The sequence below is a fragment of the Penaeus chinensis genome, chromosome 12, assembly GCF_019202785.1.
Source record: "Penaeus chinensis breed Huanghai No. 1 chromosome 12, ASM1920278v2, whole genome shotgun sequence".
NCBI lineage: Eukaryota > Metazoa > Arthropoda > Malacostraca > Decapoda > Penaeidae > Penaeus > Penaeus chinensis.
In genome coordinates this window covers 29,686,549-29,709,048 of record NC_061830.1, presented here as the reverse complement: position 1 = coordinate 29,709,048, position 22,500 = coordinate 29,686,549, and the positions used below count along the sequence as shown (strand labels likewise).

The 22,500-nt window shown below is 45.6% G+C and overlaps 1 protein-coding gene across 1 annotated transcript in view; it reads right to left on the bottom strand.

The window, feature by feature from the left end:
* The window catches only part of LOC125031054 (protein sickie-like), a 737,157-nt gene that overhangs the window by 465,343 nt on the left and 249,314 nt on the right, over positions 1-22,500 (bottom strand). Inside the window, exons 2-3 of the mRNA XM_047621503.1 lie at positions 17,216-17,333; positions 10,932-10,984 (exon numbers count right to left, since the gene is read on the bottom strand). Coding sequence (XP_047477459.1) covers positions 10,932-10,984; positions 17,216-17,333 — 171 coding nt within the window. The remainder of the gene's footprint in view (positions 1-10,931; positions 10,985-17,215; positions 17,334-22,500) is intronic.

The window sequence follows — 22,500 nt, the reverse complement described above, 5'->3', positions numbered from 1 at the left end:
CAAAACACAAACACAAAAGTGAGAGATGAAAAAAAAAAAAAAAAAATCGACCGACTAAATCTCCCCCAGTCATTACTTAAGCACACAACGACAAATTAGCAAAATCTGCTCAAATCTGGATCATGACACGTGACGCCCGTTGTAGGGAGAGCACGTCCCTTACCCGCCCCTCCGCCTCCACCGCCCCTGCCCCTTCCCCCTTCACCCTCGCCAGCAGAAACAATGAAGGGATGTCAACCTTAATCATGCTTTCGGTCTCATTACATCGCTGACGAAGTGTGTTTCCGACACTCGACGGCGCGCTAATTAACGTGAAAATAAAAATCTAGAATGAAGAAGAAAAGTAAGGATAATGGTGACAGAGAGAGATAAAGAGAAAGAGTGAAAGATTGAAACAGAGAGAGAGAGAGAGAGAGAGAGAGAGAGAGAGAGAGAGAGAGAGAGAGAGAGAGAGAGAGAGAGAGAGAGAGAGAGAGAGAGAGAGAGAGAGAGGGAGAGAGAGAGGGGGTGGGGGGCATAGGATAAGCATAATAAAGAAAAAAAATATACATGAAGAAACCTCTAACAGTCAGAAAGCCATAGGAAACGAGCGCGCTTGAGAGACAGCGAAAGCGACACGTAAGACGACAGGAGGCAAGAGACAGCCTCGACGCCGGGCTATCCTCAGACGGTAGAGTTCTAAAGACGCTATAATCGCCAGACTATCGGCTTTCACGGCGCCGCGCTTGACGGACGCATCGGTAGCCCCGACGAGAGAATCTTTCGGCCGAGGCGCTATTACTTGACAATTATCTTCATCGCTTCACTTTTATGCTGCAGCTATCAATAAGACGCCCGTCAGAGTCTCCAACGACATGACAGCTGCTTGCCCTTATCTAGCGTGGAGATCCTTGAAGGCTTGCAAGGTAAAGGAGATGGAGAGACCTCTAAGAGTGGGAAACTGATCCTTAACTGCAATCTCTTGGCTAATTTAACGGAGAACCGAATCATAATATTCTAGCACAGAACCCGTTTCCTTCGACATCTTGGAGCTAAACATGTCAACTCTCTTATCGTCAAAGGTGTCACCGAAAGATTAATAAAAATCACTTGCTTTAGAATAAAACGAACAAATAAAGGAAGACAAAGAACTGTGAAGATGAACATGCTACCGGTTCTCCACTTTCCAATTAAGATTAAAAGGAAGTAATATTCTGTATCTTAAACATGAAAGCTCATTTGTCTGGAACACTGAAATCAGACGCGTTATCTCGCTTATCTTCCAGTGTCACTGCTTTCTCAAACAGGTGAGTTATACAGTGACGAGGATAATGATGATGATAATATTAACGATGGCGAGGTCAAGAACAACGGGACGATAATGAGGGTTATAAAGGCGGCAGTGACTAATATCTATTATGTCACACCAAGAATATCCATTGTAATAAATGGAATCAAAACTAAACTTTAAACTTTAACTTTAACTATACTACAAAATATACATAGCAGAAGCAAGGATGTTAACGATGACGATGGCAATGGCGATGACGATGATGTTGAAAATAGGAACCAAAAAAGAATAAGATACGATAGCGAAGTCAGCAACTAGTAACACTACCAGTAAACAAAAACAAAACAAAAAAAATGAAAGGAAAAAGAGAAGGCCTCGGCGAGACCCGGGTCCGCAAATCTCCGGCGGCTACTTTGCATCAAAAAGACACGCCGTGAGAGCCGCCTCTTCCACGACGCCCCTAAATAAAGACAAGACGCCCCTCCCACCGTCCCCGCAAGACCTATCACTCCTCCCCCACCCCCACAGCCCTCCCACGGGCCGTATCCCGCCCACAAGACGTACCCGTCCCCCTCTGCTCTCTTCCCCGCCCACAAGCTGTACCCCGCCCCCCTCAGCCCACCCTCCATCGCTCACGCAGGAGACAGCTTGGTATCAAGACGGAGAGGGAGGAGGCGATGGAGAAGATACTTTTTTTTAACCACTTTCGCTTTGTTAGTTATGAATATTCAATTTTATGTTTCGTCAGCGAATGAGGAAACCTGAAACTGTGATGAACACGTTCACATTCAGATATATGTACAAGAAAAGCAGATATGCAGTCTAGCAAAAGTAATTCAACACACTTTACACAGTAATAGTAAAACAATGTCCACCACAACATTAAATAATAACAAATACCAAACAAATAAACAAAAAAATGTTATTTATATAAACAAGAATAATAACAAACAAACAAAAGGAAACATAAACAAATCCAAAATACGTAAGGCCAGACAGCCGTCTCTTCCTCTCCTTCCGACGAAATTAGTCAAAACGAAGCCATCGACGCTAAATATAGAGACTCCCCTTCCTCCCTCCCCGTACCGACCGACGTGCGTTCTATACAGGGCGAAAGGAAATGGTTACAGCAGTAGTTCATTAGCAGGGGTTTACTTGGTCTGTGCTGTGGGTTGTGTGTACGAAGAGAAAGAGAGAGCGCGAGGGGGATGAGGGAGAGGACGCACACCTGGTAAATATTTAAGGCTGGGACCACCATGCCGGAACAGAAACAGGAAGGGGGGGGAGGGGCGAAGGGAGAGGAGGAAAGGGGATAGGTAGTTTGATCTCTTGGTCAGCAAAATATTTAACTAATGCAGTTCGTTCAGTGGCGGTACATGTTTGTTCAGGGACGGCGGTGTTTTCTTTCATATATGTATATTTTTTCTGTAATATATTTGTTCATTTTTTCCCTCTCATTCCCATTCACTATGGAATCTCTCTCTCTCTCTCTCTCTCTCTCTCTCTCTCTCTCTCTCTCTCTCTCTCTCTCTCTCTCTCTCTCTCTCTCTCTCTCTCTCTCTGTAACTCTCTCTCTCTCTCTATCTATCTATCTATCTATCTATCTATCTATCTATCTATCTATCTATCTATCTATCTCTCTCTCTCTCTCTCTCTCTCTCTCTCTCCTTCCCCCTCCCTTCCTCTCTCCTTCCCCCTCCCTCCCTCTCTCCTTCCCCCTCCCTCCCTCTCTCCTTCCCCCTCCCTCCCTCTCAGCTTCCCCCTCCCTCCCTCTCTCCTTCCCCCTCCCTTCCTCTCTCCTTCCCCCTCCCTCCCTCTCTCCTTCCCCCTCCCTCCCTCTCTCCTTCCCCCTCCCTCCCTCTCTCCTTCCCCCTCCCTCCCTCTCTCCTTCCCCCTCCCTCCCTCTCTCCTTCCCCCTCCCTCCCTCTCTCCTTCCCCCTCCCTCCCCTCTCTCCTTCCCCCTCCCTCCCCTCTCTCCTTCCCCCTCCCTCCCTCTCTCCTTCCCCCTCCCTCCCTCTCTCCTTCCCCCTCCCTCCCTCTCTCCTTCCCCCTCCCTCCCTCTCTCCTTCCCCCTCCCTTCCTCTCCCCTTCCCCTTCCCTCCCTCTCCCCTTCCCCCACCCTCTGTCCTTCCCTCCTTCCTTCCTTCCCTCCTTCCTTCCTTCCCTCCTTCCTTCCTCCCCTCCTTCCTTCCTCCCCTCCTTCCTTCCTTCCCCCCCTCCCTCCTTCCCTCCTCCCTCTTTTTTCCGTCCTTCTTTCCTTCCCTCCCCCCCCCCCCCATCCTTCACTCACCCACTCACTAACTCTAACTGTAGCTTGGCTCTAACTCTATCTCCCATTCCTGCTCTCACTTTCCCGCTCACTCCTACTCTCCTCCCCCTCCCACTCCCACTCATACTATTCCATTCTTTCTTTCTTTAATGGGTGCACATATATGCCTACATTATATGCCCATGCCTGTATGCGCACACGAATGCCGCGTGTGTGTCTGCATCCCCATTTTCAGCGGGTTAACGACCCTCTGCAGCACCCATCCGCAGCCTCTAGCTCCCCCTCCACCATTTTACTTCCTCGCGAGCTAAACAAATGGATGCCACTTACACGCCGAATGCCCCGTAAGTCCCGGAGCTTTCCTCTTCCTTTCGTCACTGCCTCAGACGCAAAATATTCATTACCTACCGCCAGAGTCCCTACCATATCTATGTCGTTTATTTACCGCGAACTCGGCAGTGTCACTTTGACATTCTAAGAGAGATTTGGTACGTTGTGGTTAATAATGAAAAATATTTGAGCTACCCTTTCTTTTACCGTAGCTATGTAACCATAACTGAGATGAAAGGAAATTTTCTGTAAACCACAATGACAACAATCTCTTTTTTACGATCGGTAGAGAAAAGCATTTCCGTGCTCGAATCTCTTATGATTATCTGATCTACCTTGAGTAACCTGATCTTTAGAAGAAACTGGTCAGATCATCAAATGTAACACTACAATTAATCTAAAAGAGCAATATAAACTCACATCATAGGCTGAAAAATTATCTCGGCTCCACATTATGTTACGAGGCGGGTTTGAAAATCCTGTGCCAGAATGAAGGTGCATTAGGGAGAGTGACAGCCACTTTGCCGCCATGGTTTCCTTTGAAGTCAGTATTTTCTTTATTTTATCTTATCTTTATGTATATACCAGGATTACTATAGAGATACACACATTAAGTAATACATTGAACCATGTCGTTATGAATTTAATATACTTTAATGACAGTGAAGATATATAAACATGCAAATACTGTTACAAATCGAGTGCAGTACTTAACCTAAAACACCACGCAATGGAACTATTATCACGTGAACTAACCACTAGGACTCAAACCCTCTTACTTTAGCCAAGTAGAAAAAAACGCGAACGTACAGAAAATAAATACAAGAAAAAAAAAACATTTACAACTTACATACAACCATTTACGACATCACACAGAAACGATCATAAACATATTTTGACCGGTGAGCTTGTGTAAGGACCGAGATATATCATCTTGAGTAAAGCTATATACTCGCCTGACCTAATACAGCCTGCCGTAAATCATGCAAATGCAACCTGTCCTAAACATAGACTAGTTGTGGCCATGTTTATAGACAAATGTTTTTCATTGCCTCCTCAACAGTCAAGCCTCGGTGCCGCGGGAACGCTATCGGTTGGCATGCGCTCTGGCCTCGGGCGCCGTGAAATGTTGGAGCGCGGGCATGGCGTGGGAGCAGAAGAATGGAAGGGAAAAGGATGAGCAAAGTGAGGCTGGGGTGGAGATGAGGATAATTACAACCACCGTGTTATGACCATGCAAGTAGGAAAAACAAATAAAAGCAATAAATAAAGGTAATATAAATAAAATATGATAATAACAACAAAGCAACAACAATAATAATAACAACGATAAGGGTATCAACACGCCAATGCCAGAATTAGGGGAGATACGCAAAAAAAAAAAAAAGATAGAGCAAAATGGTTGTAAACATAGACGAATGAGGAAAAAGCTGAAAAGAGGAGAGTGAAAATAAAGCCATCGCCAAGCGTCTCCGCAGCGGCGGCGTCCGGCCGCCTCCAGATAACATCACATTCCCGATCCTTGTCTCGGACGCCCAAGCCGAGTCAAGAACGCTTTTCTTATCTCGCATTCCCATCGTCAGCCGCCGCCGCTTCGTCCGATTCCCTGCCCGGACTATGACACTAACGATGTTCCACCTCGACGCATTGCGATCTTAACGATGTGATTTCGGAGAGATTCTATTTTCCTTTTATGAAAGGATTACTAGGCAGGTAATCTTAGGCAAGTGGTATGGCATCGATAAAAACTCCGATAAGGCGGCTTGTGCATGGCTTGGGGATGCTTTACGAGCTTTATTGCGCCAGACAGGTGTAGCAATGCTTATGGATGCTTAAAATTGTAGTTAATATTCATGCACGCTAGTTACAGAACAGGCGGTTTGGTTTAGGTCTTAATGATATATATTTCTTATATTCATGCCAAGCAAGTACCTACCTATCTTTGATGGCAACAGGCAATAATATTCGCTGACTTTTACACTCATACCTGTCTACACACAGTCATTTTATATAGCTGTTTTACTACACACAGTAAAAAGTCAAAGACTATGACAGGAAACACAAGATTCTCCTAAAGAGCCTGTGAACTGACACACATTCGTTTTAATGAACGACACAAAACTCGAGCTGACATTCAGGCGCAGGGCCGGAAGTACAAACTATTTGCACCCTAATGTCAGGAGCACATACGGACGAGGCACCATGATGCAACTCCTCGTTGCAGGAAAAGCAAGATGAGGTAAATAGCAATGGCTCAACGAGCACGCACAACTGTCTCAATTACGGGATGATTCATGCGGAGAAAAAAGGAAGTGGGAGATTGACCTCTATTCAGCCAGAGGAAGAAAGGAACGAAAAAAGAGAGCAGCAACATCTATTTTCCCCTCTAAAATTCTAGCCTTCTGTCCTGACACGTAGAACCGTGTGATGCCAGCAGGTATAACCCGAGCGGCTAAAAGGATAATAGTACACAACATCAATTTTAGTTCCCCCTGAAACGTAAACAAAGGTGTGGCTGGCTTCTGGTTGTGGGTGGGGGAGAGGAACATCCAGCGAGTGTAGGGCAATGTTTGTGCGTGCACTAAATATACATATACACATTTACTATACACTATGGAAACCAACAGGCAGGCAGGGTGTTAATCTCGATCAATATACAAAACAAGAGTAGAGTAAAGTTAGCGGGTAACCAGATGCAAGTGTGCAAGTATGTACAGTTATGATTCATGCCGTGGCTTGTGTACATGAATGCTTAATAAACGACCGAACCTTACATAGCTAATTGGCTTAATCGGATCTCATTATCACACATTCATCAAATTTTAATTCACAACAGTATCAGTTTGTAATATCTAATGACTTCAGAGATACAAATGAGAGGCTTCGACATATACACACCACACAGTGATACACAATCCATCGCTGACCTTCCGCCACACCTTAACCCTCCATCAGCGCGGCCAATAAGTTGCTTCCACTCCTCCCCTGACCTTTGCTCTTCCCTGCCTGACCAGAAGACATGATTTCAACTGCAGATTCTCCATGGGCGCAAGATCCAGGCAGAATATATGTATGTTTTCATAAGCAGTCGTAAATATGGATGCGCGCGCTCATATACATATGTGTGTGTGTGTGTGTGTGTGTGTGTGTGTGTGTGTGTGTGTGTGTGTGTGTGTGTGTGTGTGTGTGTGTGTGTGTGTGTGTGTGTTTATGTGTGCGCGTGTGTATGTGTGCATGTGTGTATGAGTGCGTGTGTGTGTGTGCGTGTTTATACACACTGTATATAGCTGTATATGTGTATAAACATAATAATATTGATATGTATGTATATACAACATACATTCATAATATATATATTCATGTATGTTTGTATGTATATATGTATGTATGTATGTATGTATGTATGTATGTATGTATGTATGTATGTATGTATGTATGTATGTGTATGTGTATGTGTATGTGTATGTGTATGTGTATGTGTATGTGTATGTGTATGTGTATACATGTATGTGTATGCATGTATGTGTATGCATGTATGTGTGTGTCTGTGTGTGTGTGTGTGTGTGTGTGTGTGTGTGTGTGTGTGTGTGTGTGTGTGTGTGTGTGTGTGTGTGTGTGTGTGTGTATGCATGTATGTGTATGCATGTATGTGTGTATGTGTGTGTGTGTGTGTGTGTGTGTGTGTGTGTGTGTGTGTGTGTGTGTGTGTGTGTGTGTGTGTGTGTGTGTGTGTGTGTGTGTGCGTGTACATTGTGTGTATATGTGCGCGCGCGCTCGCATGCAGGCATGCACACATGTATGGTTCTGAAAATGACACAGCGGAGACATGGCAGGGGATCCCTTCGTTGCCCACAACCAACAGATTTACTCTAATGAACATAATCAACCAGAGCAATGGCGTTCAAGAGGCAATAACTGAAGAGTGGCCCTTTGTAAGCTCAAGTGGGCGTGACCATGGGCAGGCACGGTCTCGGCGAGGGGACATTCGGGGTGCGGTCAGACATGAGGAAGGAAGGAAGGAAGGAAGGAAGGAAGGAAGGAAGGAAGGAAGGAAGGAAGGAAGGAAGGAAGGAAGGAAGGAAGGAAGGAAGGAAGGAAGGGGCGGTCTATTCTGAAGCCAAATGGTCTGAAGCGGTGGTTTGGTCTGTGGAAGGGGTTTGAGCAGTTGGAAGCGAGGTCTGAAAGGTCTTGACATGGATCTTGATGAATCGGTTGACCTTTACGCTCTAATAACGAGAACCTACTACTCGGCGACTCTCGCTACTGGCTGGGATACGCCTTGATGTTAATGTTGACGGTGTAAGCGAGTCATGCTGATTTAATATCCATTAATCTATCAACGGTTACAAAATAACTACATTGATAAACTCTGTGGGCGAGATAAAAACTAATCAAGACGCCAGAACTAGCAACAACAAACTAAAAGTAACGCCAGCAACGACACACAAAAATCACCCCCGCCAAACGCTCCCAAACAACAATTCGCGCCGCACCAATAACACTCAGCAGACGTCGGCAGCGCCATATCCTCCTCCCCATAAAACTCCAATAAGAAACGCAATCACGACCTCAAGACGACGGGCGCGCGTGCAGATCCCTGTCATCACTCCTTAGGGTCTAAACGTCATCCGGGGTCCTATAATGACCTCCACCCCCCCCCCTCCACTGCCCTCCTTCCTACCCATAGCCTCTCGCCCTCCCTCTAGCCTCCTTATTCTCTCTGGCTCACTTAACGTGCCTCGAGAGGGTCTTGAGAGATGATCCAAGTGCCTCTGACCGAGCGCTTTGGGTGGGAGAGCTCGGGGAAGGTGTGTGAAAAAAAAAAGTATTGACGGAAAAATAAAATCTAAATTTTGAGTAATGCAGAAAATAATATATGTATCAGAATCACCCGATCCACTTTGGCATGCAGTCAGCGTACATAAACATAAATGAAAAACTAGTTCCTCAATCTCCTTTTTTTCGCCTCAACCTCACGGCGAGCTACATGAAGGGTCTGTAGTGGGTGACAAATGAGTGAATTATTCATGCAGTTACAACAGGTAACCGGAGGCGGGCACGAGTTGGTTGGCTTCTGTAAAGGTTTCTTTTTGCTGATTAGAATGTATTAAGGATTCATTCATCTACATTCTGGCTCTTTTTTGTACTACTTGTCTGTCTGTCTGCCTGTCTACCCATATATCTGTATATTTATCTCTCTGTCCCTGTCCCTGTTCGTCCGTCTGTCTGTCTGTCTGTCTGTCTGTCTGTCTGTCTGTCTGTCTGTCTGTCTGTCTGTCTGTCTGTCTGTCTGTCTGTCTGTCTGTCTGTCTCATTTTGTCTGTCTATATACACATGCTTATGTATATTTGTCTTTATCTTCTCTTTTCTCTCTTTTATCTTTTCTCTTCTCTCTCCTCTTTCTCTTCTCTCTCCTCCCTCTGTCTTCTCTCCTTTCTCTCTTCTCCCTCTCTCTTCTCTCCTCTCTCTCTTCTATCTCCCTCTCCTTCTATCTTTATGTCTCCCTTTCTTTCTCTTTCTCTCTCCCCCTCTCTTTCTCTCTCCCTCTCCCTCTCCCTCTCCCTCCCCCTTCCCCTCCCTCTCCCCCTCCCTTTCCCCCTCCCTCTCCCTCTCCCTCTGTCAAATGCACATCCATCACCCAGAAGCACCGGCACCCCATTACAAGAAGCGAGGTATTCACGGTGCCTCGCGATAATTTCTGACACCCGGTCCATTACGTCAACTCAGCGGCACCTTCTCCTGACCGATAACACCCGGCATCAAAGACACCTTGACCGACCACTTTTACACCAGCCCCCCCCCCACCCCCCCTTTCCCCTACACCTAGGAGAAAGGCGACAAGGAGGGAGAGGGGGGAGGGAGGGGGAGGAAGGGGGGAGACAGAGGTCAAGTGGCAACCGAATCTTGTCCTGCTACTGAGAAAGTGTTAAGAGCTGTGAGGGGAGGGAGGGGGAGGGGGGAAGCCATTTGAGGCGTGTAAATAACATACCAAAAGAGATGGAGAAGGGGAAAGAAAGAGGGGAAAAAAGAGGAAAGATAAAAAAAAAAAAAAAAAAAGAGGGAGCAGGAGACCAGTGTTTGCCTCATTCTGTGGCCCAGTGTCAAGAGAAATCAGATCAAATCTCCATCTTTCTTTCGCAGACCCGAAACCCAAAGACAACGTAAAAAAGACCAGCCTCACGCGTACTGCTCACCCTCTGAGTCCCTCTGTCCTCTCCCTTTCTTTGCAACGCCCGCCCAAATTTTTACACTCCTCGGTAAGCCCCTGAGTGTATTCTTCATCGTGTCTCCGCCGGCGAGGCCCTCTTATCACGGCCCGACATTCCCCCTAGGAGCGGCGGGCATGCATAGGAATGGGGTGCTTGGTCGCCGCTGTCAAAGTCATCTGCATACGATATACGGCCCGGATGGTTCCTTACCGGCACGCGGAGGTGGAGGGGTGGAGGGGGTGGAAAAGGAGGAGATGGGGGAGGAGATGGGGGTAGGAGAGGGTGGAGACGGTATACGAAAGGAGGAGGGGTAGGTGGAAGGGAAGGGGAGAGGAAGTGGAGGGGGGAAGAACGAGGAGGGTCGAGAGGGTTTGATTTTAATTTTATAAGACTGGGTCGACTAAAAGGGAAAGAAGGAGGATATTTCAACAGAAATTTCCCCTATATGCGAGAACATTCCTGTCATCACAGAATTTTTCGTCTTCGGTGAATAAATCTACGACACTGAATCTTAAATTTCTTAAAAAAAAAAAGCATCCAACGCTCCTTGCAAAACAACATACAAAAAGATGCTCTCGCGCAGCCTACCACAGCCGAGAGGCCTACATGGGCACCATCCCCTTGAATGCAATACCAGTAGATTTCCCTGGGTAGACATTGCAACGGCGCTCGTAACGTATGCAAAGTAGTTAAGAATTTCATCGATGGAATGGATGCAATCTAGCGTTCATTGCCTTCATTCTCTCTGCTACATTTTTAGATACATTTTATCTCGCCGAATAACTTGGAAACTTAGGCATGTCTATTTTGGGCGCATCTGACAAAAAATTAATAAATAGTAAATAGTACTTACCATTTGCGTAGAACTTTTTGGCTTCTTGTTGATATCTGGGACCTTCTGACCAGCTGGAAAGTAAGAAAGATAATGGATTAAAATACACATAGAAATATAACATAAAATAGGCGCTCACTTCATGTTCAAATGGTATGTTATATTCTATAACTATTAACGTAAATACATAATGCATGCACACATATATACATCTATCTATCTATCTATCTATCTATCTATCTATCTATCTATCTATCTATATATATACACACAGACGTAAGACATGTCACAGGTCGTAGATAGTATATATTTGTGTGTGTTTGTTTGTGTGTGTGTGTGTATGCGTGTGTGTGTGTGTGTGTGTGTGTGTGTGTGTGTGTGTGTGTGTGTGTGTGTGTGTGTGTGTGTGTGTGTGTGTGTGTGTGTGTGTGTGTTGTGTTATTACTCTTTTTCTTTTATTTATTCACATTTCAATTATTTTTGTCATACATTGCCTCCGTCTGTATGGTATGGCAGTATCCACCGAATGTACGTATCAGATAATCACCGAAAACTAATTGAACTTCAGGTCGTACATCTTCAGAAACCGTGTGACCTTTATCGTGGTTCTAGCACCGTGATTGTCACACCCATAGAACGGGCGGCACCTCAGGATAGTGCCCTTTATTACTTGTTAATGTCCTGCACGCGGGCACTCCCTCGCCGTTGTGCACATCTGCTGCAATCAGTGCGATGCTGGCACTGTCTTGATATGTCGTGCGCAACGAGTTTAATTGCACGACAGTCAAAGTTACACAAACAGGGTGACAATAAATCAAATGGAAGAACAACACAAACAGCGATAGTTCTGAGCGCACAGCTGGCCTCGCAGATTGTGTGACCTGACAAGATCAAGTGTCCTGGCCTGCGGTAGATTTGCTTCCTTGGAAAAAGAATGAAAAAGAATACAAGGGAAAGCAACTTTTGGAGAAAACAACCTAACCACTTGCAGAATCGCATCACTTCGGCACTCACCCATTACCACCTATTTATAGACCGAACTTGTCATCTTCGAGACTTCGAGAAAAAAATATTGGGCTGGTATAGGTTGGCACCCCTTCCACGCCCCTCCTCCGATGCCAAATATCTGACCTATAACCAATACACAGGGAGCTACTGTACATCAGAAGCAAGGCGAGAGTACTGACTCTTCTCCCCATTGTGTTTTAAAGCGCCCGGATGTGCCTTTGTATGCCAATACATCGAAGAGCTTAAACGTGAACACGTCTGCTGATATCAGCTGCAAAAAACTATCTGACTTCTTATCTACTATTATGTTTGGGTCCATACTCTAAACATTATACAAATGATTATGTCTATTTGTTTGTCGGTCTGTCTGTCTGTCTATCTGTCTGTATGCCTGTGCCTGCCTGCCTGCCTGCCTGCCTATCTGTCTGCTTGCCTGCCTGCTTGCTTGCCTGACTGTCTGCCTGACTACCTGCCTGCCTGCCTGCCTGCCTGCCTGCCTGCCTGCCTGCCTGCCTGCCTGCCTGCCTGCCTGCCTGCCTGCCTGCCTGCCTGCCTGCCTGCCTGCCAACCTGCCTGCCTGCCTGCCTGTCTGCCTGCCTGCCTGCCTGCCTGTCTACTCTTAGTCTCACTCTCATTCTCAGTCTCACTCTTACTCTTACTTTCACTCATTCCCCTTTCTCCCCCTCCCCCCACTTGGCACCAGAAGCTACTCGAAGGGCAGGCCCCAAGAACTTTAGTTGAATACTCAATTACAAACATTATTGTGAACTCGTAGTATTAGACTGAATGAATGAACGTTGCCAGGACAATGAGACAGCGTAGTGTAAGTAAAAATGTTCTATAGTGAAACCCAGATGTACCCAGCTTACTGAGGTGAGTATTGGCATGATGACAGTGAGATTATGCGTTCACGAGAGAAAATGTCGAATAGATTAAAGGGTGCACCGATTCAGAGTAGAGTAAAGAGCTATCTCTTCCTTTCTCTTTATTTATTTCTTCCTCTCCCCCCCCCCCTCTGTCTCCCCTCCTTTCCTCTCTTCTCTCTCTCTATCTCTCTCTCTCTCTCTCTCTCTCTCTCTCTCTCTCTCTCTCTCTCTCTCTCTCTCTCTCTCTCTCTCTCTCTCTCTCTCTCTCTCTCTCTCTCTCTCTCTCTCTCTCTCTCTCTCTCTCTCTCTCTCTCTCTCTCACTCTCATCCCCCTCTCTCTCTCCCACCCCTCTCTCTCCCCCATCCCTCTCTCTCTCTCTCTCACCCCCCCCTCTCTCTCTCTCTCTCATCCCCCCCTCTCTCTCTCTCCCATCCCTCTCTCTCTCTCTCTCCACCCCCTCTCTCTCCCCATCCCCCTCTCCCCCCCCCTCTCTCTCTCTCTCTCCCCCTCTCTCTTTCTATCCCCTCTCTCTCTCTCTCTATCCCCCCTCTCTCTCTCTCGTCCCTCTCTCCTCCCCCCCCTCTATCTCTCTCCCCTCTCTCTTCTCTCTCCCTCTCTCTCCCTCCCTCTCCCTCTCTCCCTCTCTCCTCTCTCCTCCCTCCCTGCCTCTCTCCCTCCTCCCTCCCTGCCTCTCTCCCTCCCTCCCTGCCTCTCTCCCTCCCTCCTTGCCTCTCTCCCTCCCTCCCTGCCTCTCTCCCTCCCTCCCTGCCTCTCTCCCTCCCTCCCTGCCTCTCTCCCTCCCTCCCTGCCTCTCTCCCTCCCTCCCTGCCTCTCTCCCTCCCTCCCTGCCTCTCTCCCTCCCTCCCTGCCTCTCTCCCTCCCTCCCTGCCTCTCTCCCTCCCTCCCTGCCTCTCTCCCTCCCTCCCTGCCTCTCTCCCTCCCTCCCTGCCTCTCTCCCTCCCTCCCTGCCTCTCTCCCTCCCTCCCTGCCTCTCTCCCTCCCTCCCTGCCTCTCTCCCTCCCTCCCTGCCTCTCTTTCCCTCCCTCCCTGCCTCTCCTTCCCTCCCTCCCTGCCTCTCTCCCTCCCTCCCTGCCTCTCTCCCTCCCTCCCTGCCTCTCCTTCCCTCCCTCCCTGCCTCTCTCCCTCCCTCCCTGCCTCTCTCCCTCCCTCCCTGCCTCTCCTTCCCTCCCTCCCTCCCTCTCTCCCTCCCTCCCTCTCTCCCTCCCTCCCTCTCTCCCTCCCTCCCTCTCTCCCTCTCTCCCTTACTCCCTCTCTCCCTCCCTCCCTCCCTCCCTCCCTCTCTCTTCCTCCCTCTCTCTCTTCCTCCCTCTCTCTCTTCCTCCCTCTCTCTCTCCCTCCCTCTCTCTCTCCCTCCCTCTCTCTCTCCCTCCCTCCCTCTCTCCCTCCCTCTCCCTCCCTCCCTCTCTCCCTCCCTCCCTCCCTCCCTCTCTCCCTCCCTTCCTCTCTCCCTCCCTCCCTCTCTCTCTCCCTCCCTCTCTCCCTCCCTCCCTCCCTCCCTCAGAGAGATGATAGCGACGAAAGAAGAGAAATTAAGAGAAAAGAAAAGACAGAAAAGCGGCACAGGGGATAATAAACGTGACTAAAATGAAATCCCCAAAGACAAAAGGGCCGGGCCAGGCTCACCCACGGAGGAACGTGTCAAAATACAGGAAATCTCGAGAGTGTGTGATCCGAGCAGACGTTTACGAGGAAGGTAAACATATCGGAAAAGAGGGAATGGTGCGAGCGTGTGGTGTCCCGTTATTGTGCGCTGTGCTGTGTTATGGTGCATGGGTTCCGTGCGCTGCGGAGGCGTGACTTGCTGTGTTATATTTCGGGAGGTATACTGAGGATTTTTTTTTTTTTTTTTTAAATGCTGGTTTCTGTTATGTTGAGATATTTCGTATTCTGAGATCATGTTACGTTGTCTTCAAATTCGTATTATCATGTGGTAGACAGCTTTGTATTTGTTAAAAACTGTGGCCTTAAGTGGTGTCATTTCAAATCCTGCGCTATTTCTTGCACCTCAACGCTCTTCGCTGTTTTCTGCACCTCATCAGCCTGGTTTTCAGCGAGGCGAGCCTTAAGCCCCCGATTGAATCTTCTGTCAGCCTCCGCTATCACAGCCTTGTACTGGGAGGCTTAATATCGTCTATAGAGTATAAGGTACACGTGCGCGCAATCTGTACGTATCATTTTAAATATATCGCCGTGCGGAAGGATATTAAATAAGCGCATGAAAGCCTCGCTGACAGAACTATGTACACGTGCACATCTCGTCTTGTTAGTCTATCTGTGCGAAGCGACGCGGCATCTGTGACCTGATCTGCATCAACAACTCGCCGTGTTGATACATCTCCGAGCCATCAGCACCTCCGTCGCGCCGCAAAACACGCACGCACACATTTGCACACACACGCACACACATACAAACGTACACAGACCATACACACACGTAGAAAAATACACGTACACAACCATACACATGTATAATCGAAAAAAAAACCACATAATACTCACTCATAATACTCATAATACACACAAGCAAACGCACGCATACATGCATACATGGACACACTTTCGAGAAAATTAACATATGAATATGTAAAGAGACAAGCGCACATATACAGACTCTTTTTTCACCTCCCTTTTCTTCTTCCCTTGACCTTTCTTGCACCTCAATCACCGTATCTGTCACCACCTCCACCATCATTCATCACCTCCAGTTCTATCCACACAAGTCCGGGAATGACGTCACCATACACACACAATACATACCATATCGAGCATTCCATTACCACCACTACGCCTACACACACACACACACACACACACACACACACACACACACACACACACACACACACACACACACACACACACACACACACACACATACACACACACACACACACACCTCACCCCCCCCCCTTAAAAAAATCCATACGTGTTCCCTTCACCATCACCCCAAGTGTCACCATCACAGCACCATGGCCCTCGAGATCCGAGTCCGGGCCACGAGGCTTCGAAGGGCTGGTCGGCTGGTGTTCGAGTCGGCGTTTACGAGGCGGGTCCGGGCGGTGTCGGGTTTTATGGTGACATGTAAGGGACTACCGACAGGAGCTCTTTAAGCACTATTATTGTTAAGGATTCTCGCCTCTTCCTACTCCTCTTCCTCCACGTCCTTCTCTTCTTACTTCTTCTACTTGTTATTCTTACTCTTCTTGTACTATCTCTTGTTCTTCTTGTTCTTGTCCTTCTCCTTCTTGTTTTTAGTATTCCCATTCTTATTATTCTCCTCGTCTTCCTCCTACTCCTACTTCTATGTCTTCTACTTTTTCTTCATTTTCTTCGTCTCCTCCTCAACCTCCACCCCCTTCTCCTTCTTCTTCTCCTACTCCTACTCCTTCTCCTTCTCCTTCTCCTTCTCCTTCTCCTTCTCCTTCTCCTTCTCCTTCTCCTCTCCTCTCCTCTCCTCTCCTCCTCCTCCTCCTCCTCCTCCTCCTCCTCCTCCTCCTCCTCCTCCTCCTCCTCCTACTCCTCCTTCTCCTCCTCCTCCTCCTCCTCCTCCTCCTCCTCCTCCTCCTCCTCCTCCTCCTCCTCCTCCTCCTCCTCCTCCTCCTCCTCCTCCTCCTCCTTTGTATATCTTCTTTCTATTTTCACACGAAGACTCCAAAATCAACCCTGATTGTCACGAGAAGATTTAAAAAAATGTTAAGGCTTCGATGTGGATCCTTTCCGTCGCCGCGCCTCCTTGACGGACCCCGTCCTGATGACACTTAAGGAGGCGACATCCCGGTCGTGCTCGGGTTATGGTCATCAGGTCACGAGATGATGTTTTAAATGGTCTTTAATGACGCGTTTATGTAGACGGTAATGGTAAACCACCGTAAAAAACGAGAATTTCAGAGCTCGGTTACTAAAATCACAATAAGAAAAAAATTCATGTGAAAAGAGAAAGGCAGAAATGCGTTCATATATATATATATATATATATATATATATATATATATATATATATATATATATATATATATATATATATATATATATATATATATATATATAGACACACAACACACACACATATATGTACATATATATAGTGTGTGTGTGTGTATATATATATATATATATATATATATATATATATATATATATATATATATATACTGATAGATAAATATAGATATCTATACAGACAGTGAATGCATGAATATCATATTTTGACCCATAACCTATATAAAAATATCCCTTGATAAGCTATCTCTACTGTTCACATTTATTGCAGATCACTGCCATGCAATTTCTAATCTCTCTCTATATTTCGATGGGGTATTCATATCCTACTATATGAAACATTATCACTACCAACAAACACATAAAAAAAAAAACACGATTTAGAAAATGAAGAATTAAAGTTCACTTACTGACGGCCTCAATGACCTCGGCGAGCACCACGCCATCGGTGACGTCCGCCTGCAGGTCGTGGATGTGGCGGCGGGAGCGGGACTTCTCCAAATAGTGGTTGGCCCAGTCCGTGTAGATCTGGAGGAAGGAGAAGCAGCGATAAAGGCGGAACTAGGGGAGGAACAGCGATGATAAAAGAGGTGGGGAAAATAGGATCAGAGATAACACGGGTTATGAGAGTGGAAGCGTGATACGGCAAAGGATAAAAAAGAAAAGCACAACACTACGCGATTGAGATGGCAGAAACAATAACAACAGCATTCTAAAAGGTCTGCGATTAGCTGCCTTCCCTTGATGACTCACATATGACTTTATTTACCGAAGTAAAACATACACAGTTTGAACACTAACAGGCGGCCACAGTGCCCACCTCACAGGGCCAGAATATCCCTTACTCGCAAGGTGCCAAATGACAAACATTTCCGGTCGCGGATTTTTTCTCCTCTTTTTCTATTCTCTCTCTCTCTCTCTCTCTCTCTCTCTCTCTCTCTCTCTCTCTCTCTCTCTCTCTCTCTCTCTCTCTCTCTCTCTCTCTCTCTCTCTCTCTCCTTTTAGTTTCCTTACTGCCTGTGACTTCCCCCTTACCTGGCGAAGAGTTCCGGGAGAGCCGGGAATTCTAGACCTCTTGGCCAGCGCGGGGAAATAAATGTGACGCCCATCAAGAAGTATACATGTCGAGGACGTGGCCACGGTACAGTCACGGGCTCTACTGTGACCACAATGCGATTGGCACAGTGCCTCGTTCATCGCATTTTATGATGTTGCGACTGTAGCTATAGATCAAAGGCAAGAGGCGAGTGCTTTTGTTTTCATCTTTTGTTGTTGTTAACAACCTAAACCGAAAAGAAAAAAAAACATCTTTCCCCCTTAGAAATAACATAAACAATATTAACACATATAAAAATGAACGCCTCTTATCAGTTCATTAAGAAAAATGAAAAAAAAAACAAAAAAAAGAGCATGGCCATATTATAAGATACATATGAAAAAAACGCCACACCACACACAAGAAAAATACGGATCAAGTATCGATCGAAACACAACAAACAAATAGCCCGCTGGCCATTACTTCATTACAGCGTATCAATCTTATGAAAGGAATATTGTACAAATCAAAATAAACATCGCCTGAGTGACCTACAACGGATCCGGGCTGCTGCACAGAGGGCTCGATCCTCTTGTAAAACGGCTGGTGTCGGTTTCCTCCGCTTCTCCAGGTTGGCCCTCGCTCAGCCGTTATTTGCGGTGTAAGTGTGGGTGTCTGTATATGCACAGACTTGTCTGTCTTGCGTTTTTTGCTTCCAGTCTCTGCCCCCAAATTTCGTTAATTCGTCGCGCCATCTTGTCATAGGTCTGGCCCTTGGCCTCTTTATGTTATCTATAACCCAGTCAGTTACTTTCTTAGTATGTATGTATATATATATATATATATATACGTTATATTATATTTTATATATATATATATATATATATACATTATGTATATATACACATATATATATATATATATGTATATATATTATATATACATTATTAATATATTATATATATATATTATATACATTATATATATATATATATATATATATATATATATATATGTGTGTGTGTGTGTGTATGTGTGTGTGTGTGTGTGTGTGTGTGTGTGTGTGTGTGTGTGTGTGTGTGTCATATATATATATATATATATTTATATATAAATATGTGCGTATATATATTTTATTTATATATATATATATATACACACATATACATTAAAAAACCTAACTGGCTTGATCAGCTGCTCAGAGGGATGCACTATAATGCAAAGCTTATCAAAAGCAAAACTACTCTCTTTAAAAAAAAGTTTTTTCTGTTACTATGTTATCTAACATATACTACGTCCGGTATGCGTGTAAGTACACAGCCATACGTGCCCCTGAATACATTAATATATGAATCAGCAGTTACGTATATTTACATACTCCTCAACCCCCCCCCCCCTTTTCCTCGCCCTAGAGCCACCGTCCAAGTGTCTGACAAATTGATTAATACAAGTACGGCCATCTTAATGCCTCATTTACATAAATCCGCAAGACGTTCCCATCTCCATTCCCGCTTCACCCACCCGCAAGCAGACGGTTGCGTGTGTGTTTGTGCGTGTGTATACAAGCCACCCACATTAATTAAGTGGGCGTGTTGGTAGCTTCCTTCAGCACTTACCGCCCACGGCAAGGGAGGGGAGGGGGAGGGACGTGGGGTAGAGAGTGGGGAAGGCTAGGGAGAGGGAGGGGGAGGGGGAGAGGGAGGGGAAGAAGGAGGGGGAGACAAGTGGAAACGAGAAGAACTGAATGGGTATTGTGCCCGGTTTCTCTCTCTCTCTCTCTCTCTCTCTCTCTCTCTCTCTCTCTCTCTCTCTCTCTCTCTCTCTCTCTCTCTCTCTCTCTATCTTCATCTTCTCTCTACCATTTTCTCTCTCTCCTCCCTCCCTCACTCCCCTCATCCAATGATCAATTCTCTCACAAACTGCCTTCCTCCCTTCATCCCTCCCTCCCTCTCCCTTCCCTCCCTGCCTCCCTCCTTGCCTCTCCCCCAGCCTGCCTTCCTACCTCCCTCCCCCCTCCCCCCTCCACTACCTCCCCCTCCCCCCTTCACTACCTCTCTCCCCCTCCCCCCTTCCCTACCTCCCTCCCTCCGTGTCCATCTTCCTTCCTCCCTCCCTCCCTCCCTCCCTCCCCTCGATTCTTGAAGATCAACAAGTGACTCCGTAATGCTTGTTCTGGCGGTCGCTACTACACTTCCTCGCCTACTCAGCTTCCCTGACGCGCTCCTTATGCCATGAAGAATGGGTTTATTTGCATGACTTATAGGTGAGGAGGACGGAGGAGTAGGGGGAGGGGGGAGGGGGAGGAGGAGGAGGAGGAGGAGGAGGAGGAGGAGGAGGAGGAGGTGGAGGAGGAGGAGGAGGAGGAGGAGGAGGAGGAGGAGGAGGAGGAGGAGGAAGAGAAGGAGAAAGAGAAGGAGGAGGAGGAGGAATAGATGGTGGAGGATGCAAAAGAAGAAGAAGAAGAAGAAGAAGAAGAAGAAGAAGAAGAAAAAGAAAAGAAAAAGGAGGGAGAGCAAAGGATAGGGTCGAGGAAGGAGTCACTCTTTGTCCGAATAAGGAAGGCTTACTTAAGGCTCGAAGGAACCATTTGCTGTGACGCCCAGGACTCTGAGGGACCGGAGTGACCACGAGTAGAGGGACGTGGAAGGAAGTTTGTCTTTAATCACCTCTATTGTCATCGTCAGCAGCAGCAGAGTGGTTATCAACATGATTCGATCTTTGTTATTACTGTTACTGTTAATCCATTCATAATCAAATTCATAATCCTCATTATTACTCTTCTTATTAATAAATGTTATACCATTTTGATTAGTAAATTTATTACAATTTATATTTATTTAAATTATTCCTCTTTTAATTATCGTTATCATTATACTACAAAATATCGGTACCATTATCATTACAACAATTGTTTTTTTTTTTTTTATGTTACTCCCGTGATCACTTCCATAAACATCACAAGCAACAGCGTGTGTGTAGATGGCAATAATAACAGTAATTCTTCTATTTCCGATAAAGATGATAATAACACTAATAAGAATAAAATAATAACATATTATATTAATAATGTGGTGATGATGATGATGATATAATGATATTATAAAAATGATAATATAATAATTATTGTCACTGCAGATAATAATAATAAAAATCAAAAGGGAAATGTTAATGAAATTAATTGTCATGATGGTGACAATGACTGGCATTAATTTAATTTCTATTATAATTCCTTTCTTCAGACCTATGTGTTGTGATATGTGTGAAAAGGGGAAAAAGAGAAGGAAAAGCAGAGCTAAGGTGAGAAAAAGAAAGAGACGAGATGGCGGAGGGGGGGGGGGAGGGTGTAGAAAGCGAACCATGGTGAGAAAGAGAAAGAACAGTTAAGACTAAGTAATAAACACACGCGTGAATCAGACGCTAATTAAATCTGCATCCTGACTGAGACACAAAACGCCCATTATTTAGCAAGGAAAAATGAGCCACGCCAAGAAAAAAAAAGAAAGAAAGAAAGAAAGAAAAAAAAAAGAAACAATTCATCAGCAGAATATAACAACATGTTCCTGTCTTGCCCCCACCACCAGCCTCGATTCAATGTAAAAGCCATAGAGGTGAAAGTCATATCCTTTCGCTAATTCTAGACGACCATAACGACCAGACACTCGAGGATGACCTTTACCTCGGAGTCGCGCAACTAATCCTCGCCGCCACTACCCCGCCGGGGCTCAAGTCTGATGTATTGAGGCCGAGCAAACACTGTGTCAGAAGCTCGTCTTTTTGCTTAGTCCTTGAGAAAATAAGGACTTTTTTATCGTGGCACTTCGCTCTTTACTGTATATACCTACAAAGCTCTGTCTCTCTCTCTCTCTCTCTTTCTCTCTCTCTCTCTCTCTCTCTCTCTCTCTCTCTCTCTCTCTCTCTCTCTCTCTCTCTCTCTCTCTCTCTCTCTCTCTCTCTCTCTCTTTACTCCCTATGCATGTATGTATGTATGTATGTATGTATGTATGTATGTATGTATGTATGTATGTATGTATGTATGTATGTATGTATGTATGTATGTATGTATGTATGTAGGTAGGTAGGTATGTATAAGTGTGTGTGTGTGTGTGTGTGTGTGTGTGTGTGTATATATATAAATAAATATGTATATATAAATATATATATATGTGTGTGTGTGTGTGTGTGTGTGTGTGTGTGTGTGTGTGTGTGTGTGTGTGTGTGTGTGTGTGTGTGTGTGTGTGTACATATATTTATATATAAATTGATATATATCCATGTATAGTATATATATATATATATATATATATATATATATATACGTTTATGCGTGTGTATGCGTAATTTGCTTTGCATTTTTTCTCATTTTATCCTCTTTTTCTCAAACACGGGTTTTCTAGCACTAATCCGATGGTAATATTTGCCTGCAAATGTCACTATCAATAACTGCAGGAAAATTGATTGCATAAAAATGCCTCAGATGTTTATGTAGACTTTTATAAATAGCTGAACGTATTCATTTCGCGCTGAAGTGTGCTTTAAGACTGAGGACAATTTACGACGCCCCGAGACCCTTGAAAGAGCAACAGTTTGCGGGTACTTGGGAGACCGGGAATCGCCCACAACACACCCCTTTGAGCCCGGCCTGGTACGCTCTGATAGTTT